A 20,962-nucleotide genomic window follows, 5' to 3' on the forward strand; every position below is an offset into this window, starting at 1 on the left:
GCCACCCTTTTGATCATTTACACACACTCTAGGTCATTCTTCTGTTCATTCATATGCTTGTTCACGCTTAAGGTTACTCTTTTCATCATTCACATGCTTGTTCATGCACTATCATTCTTTTGCTCACTTGTGCTCGTGAACCCTCTAGGTCACTCACTGACCCAGCCCCTTACTGTCTCAGAGGTGGATTTATTTCACCATCATCAACGGTACATCAATCCTTAGACTGGTTTGCCCCATGCTGAGCAGCCGCCACTCATCTGTCTCTGGCTTTGTTCTTAAGTTCGCTCATTCTGCGCCATTTGGTAACATTGAGATCCAGGTGAATCCTGCCCCCCATTACATCTCTCAGCAATCCGTCGTGACAATGAACATGTCCAAATCAACTTATTTATATTTAATCCTTTCCAGGATTTGGTGACTCTCTCAAACCTGTGTTAATACTTGTATTTATTCAGGATTATAAAAATTTTACAACCCTTCTCCCATCCTTATTTTCTTGGCCATACATTTTTCAAATTTGGGTCACCCTGGGTTATAGCCTGCTGAACGCCCCCCCCCTCGTAATATGTCACTGCGTGACAGCAGGCTATAGCCCAGGGCAGATTTGAGAGTCACTGCGTGTGCACGTACATTAGTGTAAAATACAAGTATCTTCAATGTCTCATCTTCCTGTAGACAAAATTTATTCAATTTTGAAGCTGTTCATTTTCGCTTTCAGTGTTTTCACTTTACTAAGAGTTCTGCCAGGAAAACTCATACAACAAAAAATTTCAAGATCTAGGATGATTAAAATTCATTCAATAGCTGAGACGTCAACACATTTTGGAAATTAATTTTTATTTATTTTTCAAGAGAAAACGTTTTGAGTTGTTCTATGAAAGAGTTTTGGAACTCTTTATGGCATTTTTTTTTCTCATTAAGATATCAGCGAACCAATTATAACAAATAAGTCATCATAATAACCCTTCATTTACCCTCGCCAATTTGAATTGATTTGTTCTTCCCCCCCCCCCCCATGTAACATATCTGTGTAGTTTTAGAAATTAAGTATCATGAGATAATCACAAACCAAATAAATAGTAAATTAAAGTCTAATCTTTTGTCCCTAACAAATGTAACATAGATTTTCTACACAGATGAGCTTTGGTCAATGCTTTTAAAAACCTTTAATTTTTTCTGGCATTGTTACATGACCAAGACTCCATCATTCTCTACGAAGCTTTCACTTTTTCCCAGCAGAGTTCGGAGGAACATTTTTTTCTTCACTGGTTTCAGGTTTGATGTTGATTTCGGGCTTCATATGTGGGAAACAGAGGACTTCCTTTATGTTGTTGGTATCTGTGAGTATCATGATGAATCGATCGATACCCATTCCCCAACCAGCAGTAGGTGGCAGACCATGCTCGAGAGCCATGCAAAAGTTCTCATCTATAGTTTGAGCTTCGTCGTCTCCAGCTGCCTTGTCCTGCGCCTGATGAGCGAATCTTCTCCTCTGCTCGAATGGATCATTCAACTCTGTATAAGCATTTATCACTTCTGTGTTTTTCACAAACATTTCGAACCGCTCAGTTAAGCCAGGAACTGATCTGTGCCATTTCGAAAGCGGACTAAGGACTTCGGGATGGTCACAAATAAAAGTGGGATTTATGATCTTATCTTCTAAGAAATGCCCCACAAGCTTGTCTAGAAGCCTAGCCGTAGTTCTCGGTGCTGGACATTCTACTTCGTGCTTGACGCATAACTCGGATAAAACTTTATTTGCTTCAGGCAAATGCAAATCCTTTGGATCAGGTAGCTTCTCACCAATTTCTTCCTCCAGCGAAGGCATCATCTTGAGTCTCTTGAAAGGCGGTGTAAAATCAATTTCAATTTCTTTACCTTCTGGACCATCTGGATGGTAAAGGATTTTATAAGACCCATGAATGTGCTTAACTAAACCAGAGATAAGTGACTCCGTTATCGTCATGAGATCGTTATAGTCAGCATAGGCCATGTAGAACTCGCAACTTGTAAACTCTGGATTGTGTGTAAGATCGATGCCCTCGTTCCGGAATAATCTCCCGATCTCGTAGACTCTATCCAACCCGCCAACAACCAGCATCTTGAGATACAGTTCCGGCGCAACTCTCAGGTAAAGATCCATGTTTAGATCATTGTGGTGGGTGATGAACGGCTTGGCCGTCGCTCCGCCAGGAATCATATTCATCATTGGAGTCTCGACTTCAAGGAAACCAAGCTGATCAAAAAAGCTACGCATGTACCGAATAACAGATGCTCTGACTATGAACTTTTGCCGGACATGATCATTCATGATGAGATCTAGATATCTTTGGCGGAATCGTGTCTCTTTGTCCTTCAACCCGAAGTGCATGTGCGGCAACATATGCAAGCATGGGGTTAACACTTCCATCGACGTAGGGATGAGGCTTAGCTCGCCTTTCTTCGACTTGCCAGGATGACCTTTACAGCCAACGATATCACCTCTCCTTATACGGTTGTTTATAGCGAGGTACTCTTCTTCGGAGCTGTACCGGTTAGCATGAGCCATGACTTGGATCTTCACACCTTCACCACGTAGGTCATAGAATATCAACTTCATCCCGGATTCCCTCTTGGCGTGGATCCTACCAGCCAGGCTGACAGTGATTTCATCCAGGATCTCACCAGGACCTAGGCTATCATACTTCTCGATGAATTCGGTCAGTGAAATGGACACATTGAACTTGTGAGGGTATGGTGACTCACCGATGTCTTTTAGAGTCTTCACCGCCTCGCTCCTCAGCCTGAAATATTCTCTAGGATCCGTGGGATCCTCGATTTTCTCCGGCGACTTGTCCTTCTTTTGATGCTTCATCTTCTCTTGGCCACCCTTGGCTTTCGGTTGTTTGTTCATTCCGGCGTTGGGATTTGTGGACGTTGACGAAATACACTGGGCCATGCTGTCAGATATGGAAGAAGTGAGCCGCTTACGATGCCATAACAAGCTCCTCAAAATACGCATTTTTTTACCGGCTCAGTCTTCTCCTTAATTAACTAAATAATTAACTAATCCAAAAAATTAAAAAACTTATTAAAAAAATTAAATAGATTGTGGTATTATTAATAGTTTTAGACCGGGCCAAAGTTATGGGCGATCATCATCTAAGAAAAAAAATTACTGATGTTCAGATGTATATGATTTTTGTTTTTTAAGGGAAGTGAAAAGTAGAGCTGGTAAGACAACAGCAGTCACCACCGTCCGCAATCGGACATTTTATCTCGAGGTAGCCATCATGGCGGAGTACTTGGCTTCTATTTTCGGTACTGAAAAAGATAAGTATGTATTTATATTTGACATTTGAATTATTAATTTTTTAGTTTTTCCTTCTCATTTATTCGAGCTCTCAATAGGCAATGTGGATTTCATTTATTGCTTTTACCGATTTATCCACAATGCCTGCGTTGTTTCTCGCATTATCACCCATTGTATTTCATTATGCCAATATGGCTTTTGCACTCCGTATGAAATAATGTTGAGTTGTTGCGAGTTGTAATTGAAGTAAAAATTAAACTTTTTTTTAAATCTAAATAATTTGAGTAGAAATAATGCTATATATATTTTGTAATTTTATGTAATTATGAATTAACCGCGGAGCATATTTTGATCTGTAATTGAGCATTTGTTTAGCTTTGGTGTATCCCAAACGGTGTGATGTGCGATAGATCAAGGTTGCCGAATTATTTTTCTGTTGAAAGGTTACGGCTGTGAATCCCAATCGAAAGTGCCCCGGCAATTTAGGGTGCTCACCAAAGTTGCACGAGATCGTATAAAGCAGTAGTTCCCAAAGTGTGGGTCGTGGGTGGGATCGCTAGGCTGAGATCGTTGGTGGGGGGCAGAGGGTCGCACCTAGATACTTTGTTAACTGAAGCAAGCACGGAAACAGCTTTGGTATAAGGGCGCAGCTTGGCGATTTTCAGCGACTTTTCTTTTTCGGCGCCAAAACGTCCGACGACCCTATCAAAAGTCGCCAAGGTCGTTAGACACATTACGGGGGAACAGCTTTGGTATAAGGGACAGTTTGGCGACTTTTTTTCCGACGCCGAATATGTCCGACGGTCCGAGAAAAAGCCGCCAGACACTATGTGCGCCAGAAAAAAAATCGCCACCATAGAAAACAATAAAAACAAATGGTATAAACAAAAATAAGCTCTGGATTGTTTAAAAAATAAAATTGGATAAAAATAAATCGATCAGGGTTTAAATAAAACCCAGGCATTGTTTAAATGAAGCCTGGACCGTTGTTTTAATAATAAATCGATCAGGGTTTAAAGAAAACCCGGGCCGTTGTTTGAATAATAAATCGATTAGGGTTTAAATAAAACCCGGACCGTTGTTTAAATAATAAATCGATCAGGGTTTAAATAAAGCCCGGGCCGTTGTTCAAATAATAAATCGGAGGAGCAGTTAAAGGGTGAATTTGATGCCCTCCCCTGCTAGTTCAGTAGTTCTGCCCACTTGCTCTATAGTTGCGACCCTGCGGTGGTCCCGAGCCAGATTTCTTTCACGGTCCTCCTACATAGTGAATTAATGAAAAATGCTAAGAATCACCCAGAGCAGTGGTTCTCAACTTTTTTTTTTCCCCATGGCCCCCCTTGGGACCATGATTAATTTCCTATCCCCCCCCCCATTTTCCCATTAATAGAGAATTATGCAAATATTTGTTGAAGTATAAATGTTTTGCAGTAAAAATCCCCATAATAGTGTTTTTAAACTTTTTCTTAAAATTCTTCCAGACTGTTCTGCAGTGGCACTGATTGTTCTGTGACGTGCGTCGCAGATTTCGGCATGTTCTGCTTTGGGGAAAAATCATAGAAAAAATATAAAACATCATCTAAAATATTGAAGATGTAGGTGGAGAAGGGGGTAAAATACAATTAAAGAAATAAGATGGATGAGGCGAGATAAAAAAATTCATAGCAAAAAGGGAAATAACAAAGAAATTTCGAAAGATTGCATCGTTGCTGCTGAAAACTTTTTGCCATGCAGGAAAAAAAAAAAAAAAAAAAAGACATTAGGGTGGGAATTGTAGTGAGACATTTAAAGTTTTCAAGGGTGCAAGGAATCTAAGTTTAGGAAATCCCTGGTTTGTGAAATAGACTTTTTGTGGTATATTCTGGGCTTTATGAATATATTAGTGCAGTGGTTCTCAAAATTTTTCGATAAACAGCATCCAAGAACATCTAGATTATCTATTTTTCCCCCCGTGAAGACTATGACCTAAATGTACAAATGTGTTGCCTTAAATTTGTTAATATAGTGACTGAATTGCTAAAAAAGTTATCTAAAATGTTATTGTGCAGATTGGTCAACAATTTTTTTTACATGAATATTTTTAGGTAACGATTTTGTTATATTTTTTAGAGTCAACTGTTCCTTTTATTTCAAGATTGGGGCATGCAGACATGGAGACAGATGCTCCAGAATTCACAACAAACCAACTTTCAGCCAGGTAAATAAAGTAGTTTCTTGTGCATATTGCAGTGTTCAAAAGACAATGTGGTTACTTGCATTTTAATTTAGTGTTTGCTCAACCCTGTGACTATTCTTTTCTATGTCCTGTGGTGAAATCAATATTTCTGTAAATTTTTTACTGTTTCAGACAGTTTCCAAACTTTGTCTGAAAATAAAAACTTTTTCTTTAAAATACTAAATTTTAAAGTATTTTTTCGGTTTTTTTTTCTCCAAAAAATATCCTCCACAATGTCCTCCCCTTTTGGAAGAAACTGTCCAATCCTGCTCGCTGTAGTTATTCAGAATCAGTGGGTTGCCATGGTTCATGAAAAGAGAAAAAGGCACACACGCTCCTCATTTGTGAGGCTGGTCTGTATTTGGTGATAATTTGAGCCATGAAAAAATAAAAATCCAGTAGTCTGACATCAGAGTTTGACATGTGATGTAATCAACCCTAAAGGTTGGATTGTCAAACAAGCCTCAAGCAGTGTATTATATTTTTCTCGTAGTTTTTGGTTTTCTTCATGAGAATTTCATTTTGGGTAGCTGTATGCTAGATGTGCTGCAACGTTGGTAGACTGCAGTAGTAATATTATGTGGTTCCCCAACTTCGAGGAACAAATGTGTGCTCCAGTCTCCCCATTAAGGTCTCTCCATGGAGAGCAGTGGGCCTACAACTATACAATTTGTACAATTATTCAATCACTAAACTTCACTGCAGGGGGTGAGAACTCTACGCCAATTGTGCCGCACTGCGCCAAAACTAATATCTTACGCCATCCTGCTCCAATAGTGTATTTTTGCATTTTTCTTGCCAAATAGCGAATTTTGCTTCAGTATGTCCGGAATTTCTGAAAGGACGGCAAAAAATTTTTGTTCCTGCTAGCCACGAAACGTTTCTTTACGAGAAGAGAGTGTTTTATTTCACTATACTTAAACTATCGGCCCCTGATCGGGCTTTCCATCGCGAAACCCCGATATTGTCCGTGATCGTAGAACTGAAGATGGTTTGCAATGCCTTTCAGTTTTAAAGCGCAAATGCGAGTCAGTTGCCGTTTAAAAAAATGTCGCCTCTGGAAGCAGCAGAAATTACTGTAGTCGATTGTCATTGTGTTAAATCCCGATGTTTCGTGAAAAAAAATTTCATTCGGGGAGTAAAAAGCGCATGTTCGCCGAATTGCGAATGTTAGTTTAGAAACTTTGCCGAATAACGAGCATTAAATCGCCAATGTTGCCGAATAACGAGCGTTAAATCGCCAATGTGCCAAATATCGAGCTATAAATCGCCAATCTCGCCAGATAATGAGTGCTGAATCGCCAAACATCGAGTTGTTTCCTCTGAAATTCTCTCCCATTTTGCAACAGTTTCTTTCCAAGTATAAAAAAATTTAAAACTTATAAATTTTTTTTAGCTCATTTGAAGTGCTGCTGTTCAAGGTAGCAAATAGTGCCCTCAGTAAGCAAAAATCATCTTCAATAGACGGGTGCAAAAAATTTTATGACAGCCGCTCTTTCAAACAATGTGTCAAAAGCCTAAAACACCAAAAACAAAAATCAAGCTGACGAAAAGATATTTGATAACAAAAGATAGTGCAGTTTTATTTTGAAAAGGGTTGAGGGTTAACGAAAATATTCTTGTTAATTACACTGCTCCAATTTATAAATATCTGCTCAGAATCCCATATTTTTCTGCTCCAAATCCTGAATTTTGCTGCTCCGAAATGGACTTGGTCACTTCCCACCCCTGTCACTGAGAAAAATTGATGGTAGGTAACAGCACTATACATTACAAAGAAATAAACTCCACTTTAGGTTTACAACACCTACACGCACATTCTGGCATGCACGCACCAGTTCATTAGAAATTCCCTACAGAATATGTACGAGGTGTGTGTGTGTGTGTGTGTGTGTGTGTGTGGTTATGTAGTAGTAGTAATATTGTAATTTGACAAAAAAATTATACTTGTGACATCTCTCAATGGGAATATAGAACATTTTTTTAGTTCAGGCAGTCCACAGGCATTGTTATCACATTATGTTTACTAATACTGGATAGAAGATCTTTCATTGTTCAAGAACATTCTCACTGAAGGTGACTAGTTTCTGCTGCTATAAATGGAGGGAATCCATAGCTGACACAAAGATTTCCGGGGGGTCAATGACTAAAAGCATTTGGGGAAATGCTGATTTAGTGGAAAGGTATTCCTAAGTGCCATAGTTTTTCAATTAATGCTGCATCTGAGCTTGTGAAACTAGTGATGCTTTGGCTAACGAGTCCTGCCAGCTAACTGTTAATCAAGAGAGAACTTTGCGTGTGTACTAAGATATCTTATGGGTGTGAATGAAAAGTTATTTTTAACAGTATTCCTTGCAGAGAATATTCTCCTAAAGATCACTCTCGAAAATTTTACATCTCTAAGTCTTCCTTATAAAAAATAGGTGATTTTAGAAATATTAAATTTGTGGCACAACTCCCAAAATGAATTAAATTTTTGTTTTGTAAATTAAGTTTGGAATTTCATATCTTCAGGGGGGGGGGGGAAGAAGTCAAGTGCTTTCATGAATGAAAAATATTTTCTTTCTAATTGATAAAATCAATTTTTCCCTAATAGGGAACCTTGGCTGTTAAAAAGGTCAATGTTTTTCGCACCATAAAACATTGTAGTCCAAGTTTGTTTTTTTTTGTTATTGCCATTTCGTATGTAGCCCTTCTTATTTCATTCAACACATAAACTTTGCTAGAAGTATTTTTCAGTTTAAACCAGTTTTTGACTCTTGTCACATCGAAAATCCCCCACCAAAGTTCATAACTCTAGTGGTGTTATTTTTCTCAAAATAAATTGTGACGTATCAGAATTAACTAATGTTAATAAATTTGTTCTTTGTTCATTTCACCAGACTGTCCTGCTGCAAAATCTCTATCATAATCCTCAGAACTCTGCACAGTCGGCAGATGGATCTCATTGCAAATTTAGTAAGTATCTCGATTTCTTCCTCAAACTGCTATAGATCCTATAATAAAACCTGGTTTGTGGTTGTTGGAAGTGCTTTGTGTGTGTAACAATTATATGTTACTATTGAGTAATAAATGAGGATATAATAGCAATTATTCCTTATGTAGTTTCATATTGTACTGTACATTGAGAGCTTCCTGCGCCTTGCTGTTGTACAGTAATGCCCAAGACTAATGGGTCAGCTAAAGAGGTATTTTATTTATCATTTCTAAATTGTGTTCTGTCATGGGTGTCCTCAGGCAAAAAAGGTCAAAATATTTGAGTTTTATTTCCGAAACTATTTTACTGGCATTGCAGTTAATTTGGAGTTTGTATTTAAGAATGAAGTTTTCACCAAACGATGTTGTCGAACTTCATATCCATCCACTAATTATATAATTTATGTAGTTCAAATTAGAGTGATTTCATGAATCATGAACTTATGTTTCACTATAAATAGATAGTGTAAAGTTTTTCTCAATGTTTCTAATTTATTTATATCCATGATCCCCGTTGTAAATCTAATTTTAACAAAAAAAAAAGGAATGATTTTTTTGTACTCTATTGTTTCTTTTGAAACATGTTTCCGTGTAGTTATATACTTCTCATAATTGATATTTCTCTTTAAAAAATGCCCTACATAAATATAAATACATATTCTAACACTTTCTTCTTTTGTGTGTGTCGTTGCAGAACTTTCAAAATGTGAATCGCAGTTAAGAGATGTGTACAACTTCGAATGTTCATCTGGAAATAGACTTTTATTATTAGCTCTGTCTTAAAAAGATAAATTGTTTTTTTAAAGACGAGTCAATCCAAAACACTAATTTTTCTTATTTTGGACACAATAATTCTCTTTATAATTAATTATTAATCTTGCATTTTTTTTTCATGATGAAAGTATGTAGGCCCCACCCATTTTACGCTCAAAGTTTCAGTACATTGTATATACTCCACCTCATAACCCCATTCATATTTATAACCTTTTATGTAAGAACTAGAAATAAATTGGGCAAGACAGCACACTTTTCAAAATCTTTTCGTAGCTCTGTTTTCATATAAGTCGTAGATTTATTCTAGGCTTAGATTTTTCTTTTTTTTTATTTGCTATGTTATATATATATATTTTTTAATTTTAAAGTCAAATTATGGGTTACAATCTTTTTACTTTTAAATTGGTTAGAAGGAAAGTAGATTTTCATGTAATAACTGAAGTTTCTTCACATTACAGTGACGAACCTGACTGAGGAAGAGGTTCAAGAACATTTCGACAATTTCTTCGAAGACGTTTTTGTAGAGTTGGAAGACAAGGTTAGGGAGTTCATAATTTTTTTTTTATTTGTGAGCATTCATGTTTAGTTGTGTTCATTTTTATTTACACGTGAGCATTTGTGTTAACCTTATGAACAATAGCGTCTGCTTTTAATTTTTCTTCAGCTGTATGCAATAAATCATTATTTCAAAGGGTTAAACAAATGTGGTCATGAATCTATAAATGAGACCCCCATCTTTTCCTTGAAAAAACTAATTGGTACCATTTTGACCAGATTCCATTTGAACTTCAGATGACGAATCGTGATCACTAATCTGTTCATTGTTAGAAATTCTTTAATCGTCTACGTTAATCAGTTTTTCAACATTAATTATTATTTCTCCCAATAACATTACAAATTTTTTATTTCTTGTTCATAAGTAAAATTATGACTTTTTTGTACTGCTCAGGTAACAATCCCGAGATGAATTAACCTGGATACTTGTGATCTTCAACAAGCACTAAAATAACAGAACCAATCACAAACAAAGAAAGTCCTGGTTGTGCATAGGACACAGTTGCCACATACAATCATACCTTCTGTTACTAGAGAGTCAACCCATTGTCAAATTTCATTGACCATTGCTTGTTTTTACTTGGTCATGCCATCATTTTACAACTGCTTTTGGTTGTAGTCATCTTTCACTTTGACATTTCAACCTTTTATATCCCGATGGTACTTGAAAGTACTGCTTTAATCAAACACATCTTCGTAGCATGACCATTTTTACTGATGGTATCTATAAGGACACAATGTGTGTACTTCCGACAGTAGACGGCAGCTAAAGGCAGAAATCTTTTTTTCTTTTTGCTGTGGGCATTCTATCATTGTTTTGCATTAGAGTTTTTTGAGTGAATTTAGTGACTAATTACTAGTTTATTAGTGCTATTGTTTTTTTATTCTCTTCTATGCTGTGCAGGTAAGCATTCCCTACATTTTATTTAAAAATTACCATGTTATTTTTTTATTATATTGTCAAAAATGTATGCTGGTATTGTGAAGTACAGCCAGGAATGAGAGTAATTTTTTTCCTATAATAAAAGTTACTTTGTGGAAAACAAAATAATGGGGGAGGATTTTTATTAAGGCAATTACATTGAGTGATCAAGATAAGACCAAAAAAGGCGTTGCAGCACCTATGATATTCATCAATGGGCAGAGTGGACAAGGCAGATATATGCTGTGCTCACTATATGAAGGACAGAAAGTCGAAGAAATGGTGGCACAGACTGTTCTTCGCAATGCTTATGTCATGTAAGACATATGTCAATTCCTATGTGATTTAAAAAATATATATATGGAGAAATTTCACTTTTGGAGTTTCGATTAAACTTGGCAATGGGACTCTTGCCCAAGGAAGAGAGGTCAGCGCCACACCAGAACACCCATGGAAGAGTACATTTTCTGTGCCCATAGACATCAGGTAACTAAATCTGGGAGCTCATTGGCCTATATTTGTTCAGCAGAGGGGAAAGGTGAGAGATGTGCTCCATTCAAAAGATGCAGTCCATACCCCTCACTCAAAATGTTTATTTTGCAATGTATTTCTGTTGTAATGAAAAAAATAATTGTTTTCAGAAGTATCATCTGAAGTAGTGTAAATAAAAATTTGTGTTACACATTTTTTTCCCTTTCATATTACCCATATTCCTGTCAGCATTTCTAAGTACCAGCTGCATGATTAATCACTAAAACACTGTAAAAAGTATTTTACTCTTTCCTACGGTTATCAGAAATTTATCTTCAAAAAACTTATCTAATGATGCAAAAATGCACTTAAAAAGTTACCGATGAATTAATTCAGGATATAAATGATTAAATCACCACTGCAATGAAAATCACATTTTTAAATTCATCAAAGCCATTGGCTTTTAGGACAAATTAGTTTTTTACATTCTATGTCATTGTTTTTAGATTTCGCACATGATTGTTTTTTTAGATTTCACACATGAATGTTTCATAGCTGCCAAGTCTCCCGAATTTTAGCTTCATCGCTCGACCTCCCGAAAAGTTCTTAAATCTCCTGAATTTTTACGAAAATCACAAAAATCCCCAATTGTCCCTAAAAATTCCCTACTTTGTTAAAAAAAATCTCCGCTCATGAAAACAATCCCTAAGGAATTTCTTGTGGGGCATGAAGCCTCTTTTTTTCCCCTTTCGAAATGACGTCACACGTAGTAAATGGGGAAATTCCCTTTTTAAGGAAGTTTTACTAACCCTCTGATGGTAACAAGAAAGTTGTTTGTCTTATCGTGCAGGGAAATGGCTTAACAGCCAATAGTCCTGGATAATAATTGAAGATTATAGTGGCACGCGTATGGTCAAAATTTCTTTTGTTGAAGCGATATAACAAAGCATGAATACTGATGAACAAAAACATATTTAATCAATTTTAAAGATACTTATTCCGATGAATTTCCTTTCATCAAACGTTCCAGAAAAGGGCAGACTTTTCCTTTTTGTACAAGTTGTGTTACAGACATAAACATCGGTCATGGAAAGACTGCCATCATCACTCGTGAAATGGAAAAAAAAAATCAAGCAAGTGTCTTAGTCAGTGTTCTTCAAAAATTGACGCTTTTTTCCTTCATCTTCCGATGATTTTGGGGTCATTCGCGCAGAATGTTTGTTCACATCGTTTCTGATTGGACACAATATTTATTTTTACACCATTGAAGTTTTGACCTCCAATTTCACTTGTTTTTTGCGTAGGAATTTCACATTCCCAAGGGTTTTACTTCCATGTGTATAAAATCCCTATTTTAATTTGACTTCAGTTTTTGAGTAGGGATTTTATTTCCTACACTTTAACTTTTATGTTTGGAAAATCCCTGTTTTATTTGGAAAATTCCCTATTGTATTTATTAGGGAGTGGTTTTAGCATAAAATATGGGTTTGCGCGAAAATCTCCAGAATTTTCATTTTCAAAAGTTGGCAGCTATGTTGTTTTTTAGATTTCACACATGATTGTTTTTGTTTACTTTACTGACATGACAAGAAAAATTTATCTCATTTGACCATTTGTTTTGGCACAGTTTGACCAGATCGGTCCTTGTGTTCAATAAAACCGAAATATAATCTAACTGAAACAAAAAAGACGAAACATAGAATTGCTGACATTTGTTAGCAATGCTGTGAAATACCTTCATAACGATGTTCATGGGTGTGGAGAAAAACATTTTTGTCCTTTTCCACAAGTTTAAATTCATGAGAAAAATATTAAAAAATTGATAAAAGTTTCCATAATTGAATATGTGTTGGCTATGGATTATTGTAATTGAATTGTTGGGGCTATTGATTATTGTAATTGAAGTTATGTTTTCAAAACCTTCTAAAGTAACAACCACTGGTCAGAATGATTTGAAAATTTGATTGAATTTTCTTAAAATTTTGTTTTTGGTGAACGGGAAAAAAAACCCTATAAAAAATGTACAGATCGATGATGCTGTACTTGCCAAATGCAATAAATTTGCTCTCAGAATGGAAACAACACTACTGATACTTGACCGTACATGCACTTCATACACAGAATTTCTATAAGGAATTGGTAAATGTCAGAATGTACTTGTATGTGTTGTAAATCTAACATGAAGTTTGTTTCTTTGTAATGCTTGTTATGTGTAGTGCAGTCATAATTTTTTCTGACTGTGAGCGAAGTGTAATGATTGAATAATTGTACTATTGTAGGCCTGTTGATCTCCGTCTCTGTGGCGAGACTTTTTGATAGGGAGATCGGCTCGCATTTTCACCTCAAAGTTGGGAACCATAGAAAACCGACTTTGGCCAATCACCACTGTGGCAACGGTGGGGTTTGATCCCGGGTCCTCACTATGCAAGTTTTTCACTATGACCACCCGACCACCACAGCGGCAATGGAAAAAACAGTCAGCCAAGTCAAAATGAACATTTTGTGTTTTTATGTTTGTTATTCAGGATTATTAATAAGTCTTGTAAATTTTTACAGAAATAAAAATGGTATTTCGTTTCATCTTTCAGTATGGAGAAATCGAAGAGATGAATGTCTGCGATAATCTAGGTGATCACCTTGTTGGCAATGTATATGTGAAGGTATTGTTTTGTTTCTTTGGGTGTTTTTTCTGGGATTTTTTTTTTTGCAAATTCATTTTCCTTATTTATTGCATTGTTGACCTAGGTTGAGTAAACAAAGCTAATGAATTTACAAACTGAAAAATTAAAATGTGAGAGATTTTCTTAAAGTCGCGGATTTTGGCATATTTTGCTTTGGGACGGGAAAGCACATATGCTTTTAAGTAAGTTCAAACAGATTTTGTCTAACTATGTAGTATTTATTTAATGAGCGAATCTCTCTATTTTTGTATAGTCTGCAAAAGCCAAAATTCAGCTTTCAATGCCTCGGCTTATTTTTTACTTTTTTTTTTTAAATTCCATCATTTTTATGGGCAAACTCTCAGCATGCACATTTGAGTTTATGTGCACACTAGTGTTTTTATGTGCACACTTCAAAAGTGGAAGACTGTCATAAAAATATTTCCCCATTTCACAGTTTCGACGTGAAGAGGATGCAGAAAGAGCTGTTGAAGATTTGAACAAACGATGGTTTGCTGGACGACCTATCTATGCTGAATTATCACCTGTCACTGATTTCCGTGAAGCATGCTGTCGCCAATATGAAATGGGGTAAGCGATTCAAATTACAGAGCACTATTTTTCCAATTTTAATTATAAAATTTTATTGTGTGTTAAAGGCTGAAAAATTTCCATTCCTTATACACATTTTTGTATGTATGGGTGGGGGGAGGGAGAGAATAAAAATATGGTTTCTTGTTTATTTTATATGTTCACGTTTCAATTTTTCCTATTTTTCAGTGAATGCACAAGAAGTGGTTTCTGCAATTTCATGCATTTGAAGCCAATTTCAAGAGAACTTAGGCGAGAGCTTTATGGTAGACATCGTAGGAGGAGGTAATAATGATTCTTTCGTGATAGACTCTAATATTGTTAGATATTATCAAATATTTTGTTTGTGCCTTGAATGCTAGTAGTCTTAAAGTACATAAAAAGCAGTTACATTCTCTGCACAAAAATTTGATTGATTTCAGTGAGTTTTATCAGATTTCTCAGCATTGTGATTGAAAAGTTTCTCTCTTGAAAACTTGCCGATTGATGGAGATGATTCTGATTTTTTTTCTCAGCAAAATTCTTTCAATGTATGAAGGAAAGACTTTTTTCTGGATATATTGTGTGGGGGTGAACTCGGAAAGAAAATCCTGCTAGTCTTCACTGGGAATCAAACCTAGTCCTTTTGCAATCAAGCGCACTTGCCCGGATCTCTAAAGGATTGGTTTTGATTTCCAGTGGAGACTAGTAGACTTCTCTTTCCAAGTTAACCTTTTTTTGCGATAATATAGTCAAACCTCTCTATCTTGAAACTTACGAGGGGTAGAAAAATTTTTGAGATAGTTTTTTTTAGTGAAAAAAGAACAAACCATGCCAGAAGTGGAGTAAAAATTTGACCCATAAAAACTAAAAAATACCATATTATATTTTACTATGTACTAATAAAATTTATTGATTAAGTTACACAATCAATGTTCAGTCACACTATTATGCAAATACTTTGAAATACCTTAAGTTTTTGTTTCATTTAATTTCATTTACATACTTTATTTAAAATCTAAGCTTAGATTGATGTATATTTTTTGTTCTTTGAGCCTTCACAATTTTATCTATACTGGCAAGAGCTGCAAATATTTTGGACCCTATCTTCTCAGTTTGCTCCAGAAAATGGTGCACCGTTTTTACAGCATGTTTTCCTCATTTTTCACTGTTACTGTTTTCTAATTCCTTGGTAACATCTTCTGTTGTACTTCTTTCACCGGATTCAGCAATAATTTCGGTATTAGTCAAGGGGTGTTGCAACTTTGTAGTGAACTGTCCATTTCCATAATATCAGAAAATTCAATTTCTAGCTTCTAGTGGTTTTAGTTATACCCCCAATGTTCTGAAAGTTCATCTTTGTTCTTAGATTCGTTAAAATACAGGTTTAACCACTAGATCTGATCCTTCTTCACTGAGACGACTTGTTCCAAACCCGCAGCTTTCTAGAAGCAGTTTCCAATTTTCTGTTGGATGACTTTTTGCCATGCTAAGCAAGCCATTCGCTCGGCATCCACCTCCTGTCAATCATAGGTGAATACTATAATTGACAAGATTCATCAACACAATGGGCTGTAATATGATTAATTCTTTCTTATCAGTTTCTTTCAGTTTGGGAGGAAAGTCAAATTTAAGCAAAAGAAAAGGAATTTCAGTGTTTTGCTTTTTACTATGATTGGGCTTAGCCTTCAAGATAGAAAATTTTTCAAAAATTACTTCCAGACAGAGAGGTGAAAATGCATTGATTTAGAACAGTTAAATGCAAGGAGTTTTTTTTTAGTTTTTTGAGAAAGAGGTTTGGCTGTATCCAGAAAAGTCTTTCCTTGACAATTGTTGAATATTTTAATTTCTTCAATCTTTTGACTCGTTGTTCGTGGAAGTTTAAGGTGTTGGCAAAATGATCACAATACACTATAATGTAAAATGTAATGTAACAAAATTAGTTTCTCATATGCACTGTAACGTCATATTGTTGGACCTTGGTTATAACGTCACCTCTTAGGACCAAATCAAAGTGACTAAGTAGGGAAACTCAATAACTGCTTCAAGTTCACTGATTATGCTGGCAGCAACCTTTTAAAAACTTGCGGTGAAAGTGATCAATGTTATTCCAAGATTTCACTGTATGAATTCTTGGAATTTTTTTTAAATTTGGAATTAGCGAAATGAGTTAGTACATAATGATTGTTTCAGATAAGTTTTAATGAATTTCAATTGAATAATGTCTTGTGTCCATTTAAAAGATTAATTCATTTTCAGTTATTACATATCAAAGAAATTTATAATTTAATCCATTGTTTTTTAAGGTCCCATTCAAGATCTCGTTCTCGCAGTCGTGAAAGAGGACCCGAAAGGGTAGCGAGACGTTCTCGCAGCCGTGAACGAAGGCGACGTTCCAGAAGTCGTGATAGAAGAGAGCGAGAGGGCCGATTCTAAAGGAATGCATTTTTTCCCCCTTTTGGCCTTTGTTTTTTCATTCTCACAATATTGTGTATGTTTAGTTACTTTTCTTTAATCAGACGTGCATCATAATTTGTTGGCAATTTCTTGGTTATTGTATGATCGATGCATATGACATATTATGCATAACATTTTGTCACGTACGTATCTCTTCTACGTCTTTTTATGTGGAATAAACTTTCATCTGTGGATTTCCTTTTTTAGTAATTCTTAGAGATGCAACAGATTTTGTGTTCTATTGACTCGTAAAGTCAAATCTCATTAAGATGAACTTGTTTTAATCAAATTAAAGTTTTATCACGTTGGACATATATATATATAATCAAATGTAATTAATATGTAGGAGCTCGAATTTTATGACCTAAAGATGAAGCATAGTTGCTGATAGGGGTTAACCACTCAGCAACTACATTTTATCTTTGGGTTATAAAAAAAATCTGAGCCCTATTAATAAGGAAGGGTTAGTAGGAAATATTTTTGAAGCATTTTTTTCAACTTCATCTTAACAAGTTTTGACTGTAATAAAAGAATCGTAACTTGAATGGCTATTTCTACAGAACTTTATACATTATGAAAGAAATATCAAAACCATGTGCCCGATTGGTTATAATAAAAGGATGTTGAGTTTTACATATCCTCACTATTTTTTCTACACATTTCTGATATTGTAAAACAAACTTCCTCAGAAATCTGCACAAACTCCTCTGTAAGATCAGCAGCATTTTTAAATTGCAGACCACAATTTCAAAAAGGTTTTTCTGTGGTTTTTGGGGGTCTTGTTCTTCAAGATTGGGGAGTTCTTAGGAAACTAATTTGATCCCAAAAAAATAATATCAGACATCTGGATGATGCTCTAATTCGAGGTTCTCACCAGCCCAAGGCATGGCACTGATTCTGGGATGCAATGGTGGAATAGTCACTTGAATATCTATTACGAGTGATTTTTGCAGTCACACTATGACATAATATAGTATAATATAATCACGTGGACATAAATATAGTGGATCCCACTTATATTTTTAAAAGAAATGTAAGCAGGTAAATGCTTTAAATAGGAAATCTCTAAGTATTAGTAAGCATTGGGAGAGAGACCACATGCAAGTTGTTCTAGCGGGATCTACTGTATCTGCATTGTAAATCCTATTTAGAAAGTGTTGAAACAAAGCAACAAGTCTACAATTGAACAATTATTCAATCATTGCACTTCATTCGCAGTTAGAAAAATTGATGGCAGCACTACACATAAACATTACACTAGCAAACTTTACATTAGGTTCACAACGCATAGGCTCTCATGCCAACATTTGCCAATTTGTTAGAAATTCCGCTGAGGAGATGGATGAAGTGCATGTATGGTTTAAATGGGGGGGGGGGGGGCAAAGAAAGGAAGCTCAGAATCCTTGTCTGATCTATTGAGAATTTCTTTTTGATTGAAAAATGAAATAGGGTCGCTTTAGTTTCCACAAAAGCGTTCACACGTGCCACTCTTGATACCATGGCGTGGCACGCAAGGCCGGTTTTTTGCAGGTGCGAAGGGTTCGGCCGCAAAACAAAATAAAAATATTTCGATTAAATTTTGACTTTCACTTTTACACAAACACACACACAGCAGCTTAAAATTATTTTCAAGGCCTCTAAAATTCAGATAGCGAACCCTCTGGTTTGGACAAAACCCTCCCCCACCCACAAGGTAAAAGAACGGTGCAGGTGGATCTGTTGCCCTGGGAGTTGGACCAGAGAGGGGGGGGGGCGAAAAATGTTATTTTTTAAAATTATTCCAAAATGACACGGGGACGCATAATGCACGCTTTCCCGATTGTGAGAGTATATTTTTGAGGCCCTGAATTGCTTATCAGTTCTCTAGCCTTGACAGCCCCCAACCTTCAAGTGCCTAGAGGCAAACTTGTAATTTTTTCGTTGCAGCGGGTACTGAAATCCAAATTTATTTTCAAATTGTTTTTTTTATGACCATGAAATAGTTTGTTAGTCATTCTCAAGTAACCAATGTAAACCTGACGTGCACCAAGTTGTTCATGCCACAGTGGTGGTCGGCTAAAGTTTGTTTTCTGTGGTGGCGAATGTGAGCCGATCTCCCTGTTGAAAAGTCTCACCACAGAGAGCAGCAAGCCTAGAAACGGTACCAATATTAAATCATTACACTTTACTCACTTCACTTCTGAAATATAGATGGCAGCACTGAAAAATTAGACAGCATTAGTTACACACTGTTACACAGTTCCAGCACAACTCACTAGGTAGTGAAGTGCCCATGGCGATAGACCCGAGTTGTGCTCGGTTTGAAATAAAAAAGGTTGTTCATGCAGGGTCACAGCTCGGTAGAAGCATCTAGTTGTGGCCCTGTGTTCATGGACACCGGGGGATTGGAGAAATCACATTTAAGAGGGCCACAAAGCTGCTCTCGCACGGGTCGAAAAAAACGTAAGCCCATCTTAGTATACTGTATGCATACAAAGTATACAGGTGAACTGCTCGTAGCAGACCCGTTACCAGAAATTTCGTTCGGAGGGGGGGGGGGGGAACCAAAGTGATAGAACAATAGACTTGGCCATCTCTTTCCCTTTTTTGTCATTTTCTCACATACTCCCCTCGCTAGCGGACTGGCTCATAGATTCTTTTCCTAAAAAATCAATTGGATGTACTCAAACTTTCGATACTTTTTCCATCTCAGTCATTTTTCATGTACATTTTTTATACCGTTTTCTTTTTCTAAATAAACTAAAAATCATTTTCTAGTAATGTATATCAAACTTTTTCCAACTTGTTTCAGTGCGTCCTATTATTTGGCGCCCTGCGCTATTGCATAGCTCGCACTGCCCTAAGACCGTCGCTGTAGTACCAGTGGCGGATCATGATTTTGGGAGGCCCCAGGCGCAACCTGATCTGGAGGCCCCCCCTATCAGGGGCGGATTAAAGGTAGGGGCTGTCACCCCCCCCCCCCCCCGAGAGCAGAAAAATTAAATGGAAAAAAAAAATATTTTCTACGTTTTTGACTGAATAACAAACCAAGAAAATAAATTTGCTTAAAAAAGGGGGAAAATTCAGAATTTTTTCCAAAAAAAATCAGAACCGTCCTGAAAAATTGAACACATTGTCACAACCACCGCCCCCACCCACAAATTTGCGTTTATCCACCACTGCACCCTTTTGGCCCTAATAAGAACGAGATGGTTCACTAAAATGAACAGTATTATGAAAATCATAACTTTTTTTTTACTTTTGCATCACCAAAACCATAAACACAAAAATAAGATAAGGAAATATAATGATATTCTCTGGTACTAGATCAAAAATAATCACACTCCCATTAAAAAAAAAAAAAAAATCACAGTAAAATTCTGCATCATATTTTTAGTAATCTAAGATGTCCGTCCTGGTGCCTTCAGCCAGCCACACGGCAAAAATGGAGATCCGTCATAGTTTTAGTAATTTAATATTACTGATTAATAAAGATTTGATAATATCTCAAATATAATATATTTGATTTGATATAAAGATACTGATAATATTTAATAGAAAAACATTTCTTCAATAGAGGGAAGAAATTATATCAGAGTAAATATAAGAATTATATTTTTAATGGAAGAAATTAGGTCAGAATGAATAAAATTTAATGAAAGAAATTATTTCATAATGAATTAAAATTATTGTCAATGAAAGAAATTATTTAAAAAAAATTTTTTAGAAATTATTATTTTTTATTTGTTTATTCTATTTTATTTTTACTATTATTATATTAATTATTATTATTTTCTCTTTCAGCCACCTCGTTGGGCACTCTGCCTGTTGTGGCCTTTGCCTTTGTATTATTTGTATTCAGAGTGAATAAAAATCTTCTATATTATGCCCCCCCCCCGTTTCGTTTAATAACGAAAAATGCCACAGTATAACATTGTGGCCCGCGTACTTTATAAAATGTTTCAATATGGCCTGCTATGCCTCAAAGGTTGAAGACCACTGCAGTAGCCTCTCGCTAATCCGGTACGTATTAGACCACGGTGTGCCAGATTTTACCGAAATTGCTGGATTAACTTTGAAGAAACCCA

General features: G+C 36.1%; 2 protein-coding genes across 2 annotated transcripts; one reads left to right on the top strand and one right to left on the bottom strand.

Annotated features, from left to right (window-relative positions):
• Positions 1–677: 677 nt before the first annotated feature.
• Positions 678–3,107, bottom strand: LysRS (Lysyl-tRNA synthetase). The gene has a single exon (XM_089234145.1). It carries the CDS (start codon positions 3,002–3,004, stop codon positions 1,226–1,228), a length of 1,779 nt encoding a protein of 592 aa, XP_089090271.1. The 5' UTR covers positions 3,005–3,107; the 3' UTR covers positions 678–1,225.
• Positions 3,108–3,221: 114 nt separating this feature from the next.
• U2af38 (U2 small nuclear riboprotein auxiliary factor 38) lies at positions 3,222–17,089 on the top strand. Its single transcript, XM_089234146.1, has 8 exons — positions 3,222–3,319; positions 5,405–5,492; positions 8,393–8,468; positions 9,719–9,798; positions 13,797–13,868; positions 14,326–14,459; positions 14,649–14,744; positions 16,745–17,089. The coding sequence occupies exons 1-8, from the start codon at positions 3,276–3,278 to the stop codon at positions 16,872–16,874; spliced, it is 720 nt and encodes a 239-aa protein (XP_089090272.1). The 5' UTR covers positions 3,222–3,275; the 3' UTR covers positions 16,875–17,089.
• Positions 17,090–20,962: the final 3,873 nt, after the last annotated feature.

This window comes from Pholcus phalangioides, unplaced genomic scaffold (assembly GCF_987345545.1).
Source record: "Pholcus phalangioides strain wild (caught in Gottingen) unplaced genomic scaffold, Ppha-v1.0 ptg000008l_1, whole genome shotgun sequence".
In the NCBI taxonomy this organism is placed as follows: domain Eukaryota; kingdom Metazoa; phylum Arthropoda; class Arachnida; order Araneae; family Pholcidae; genus Pholcus; species Pholcus phalangioides.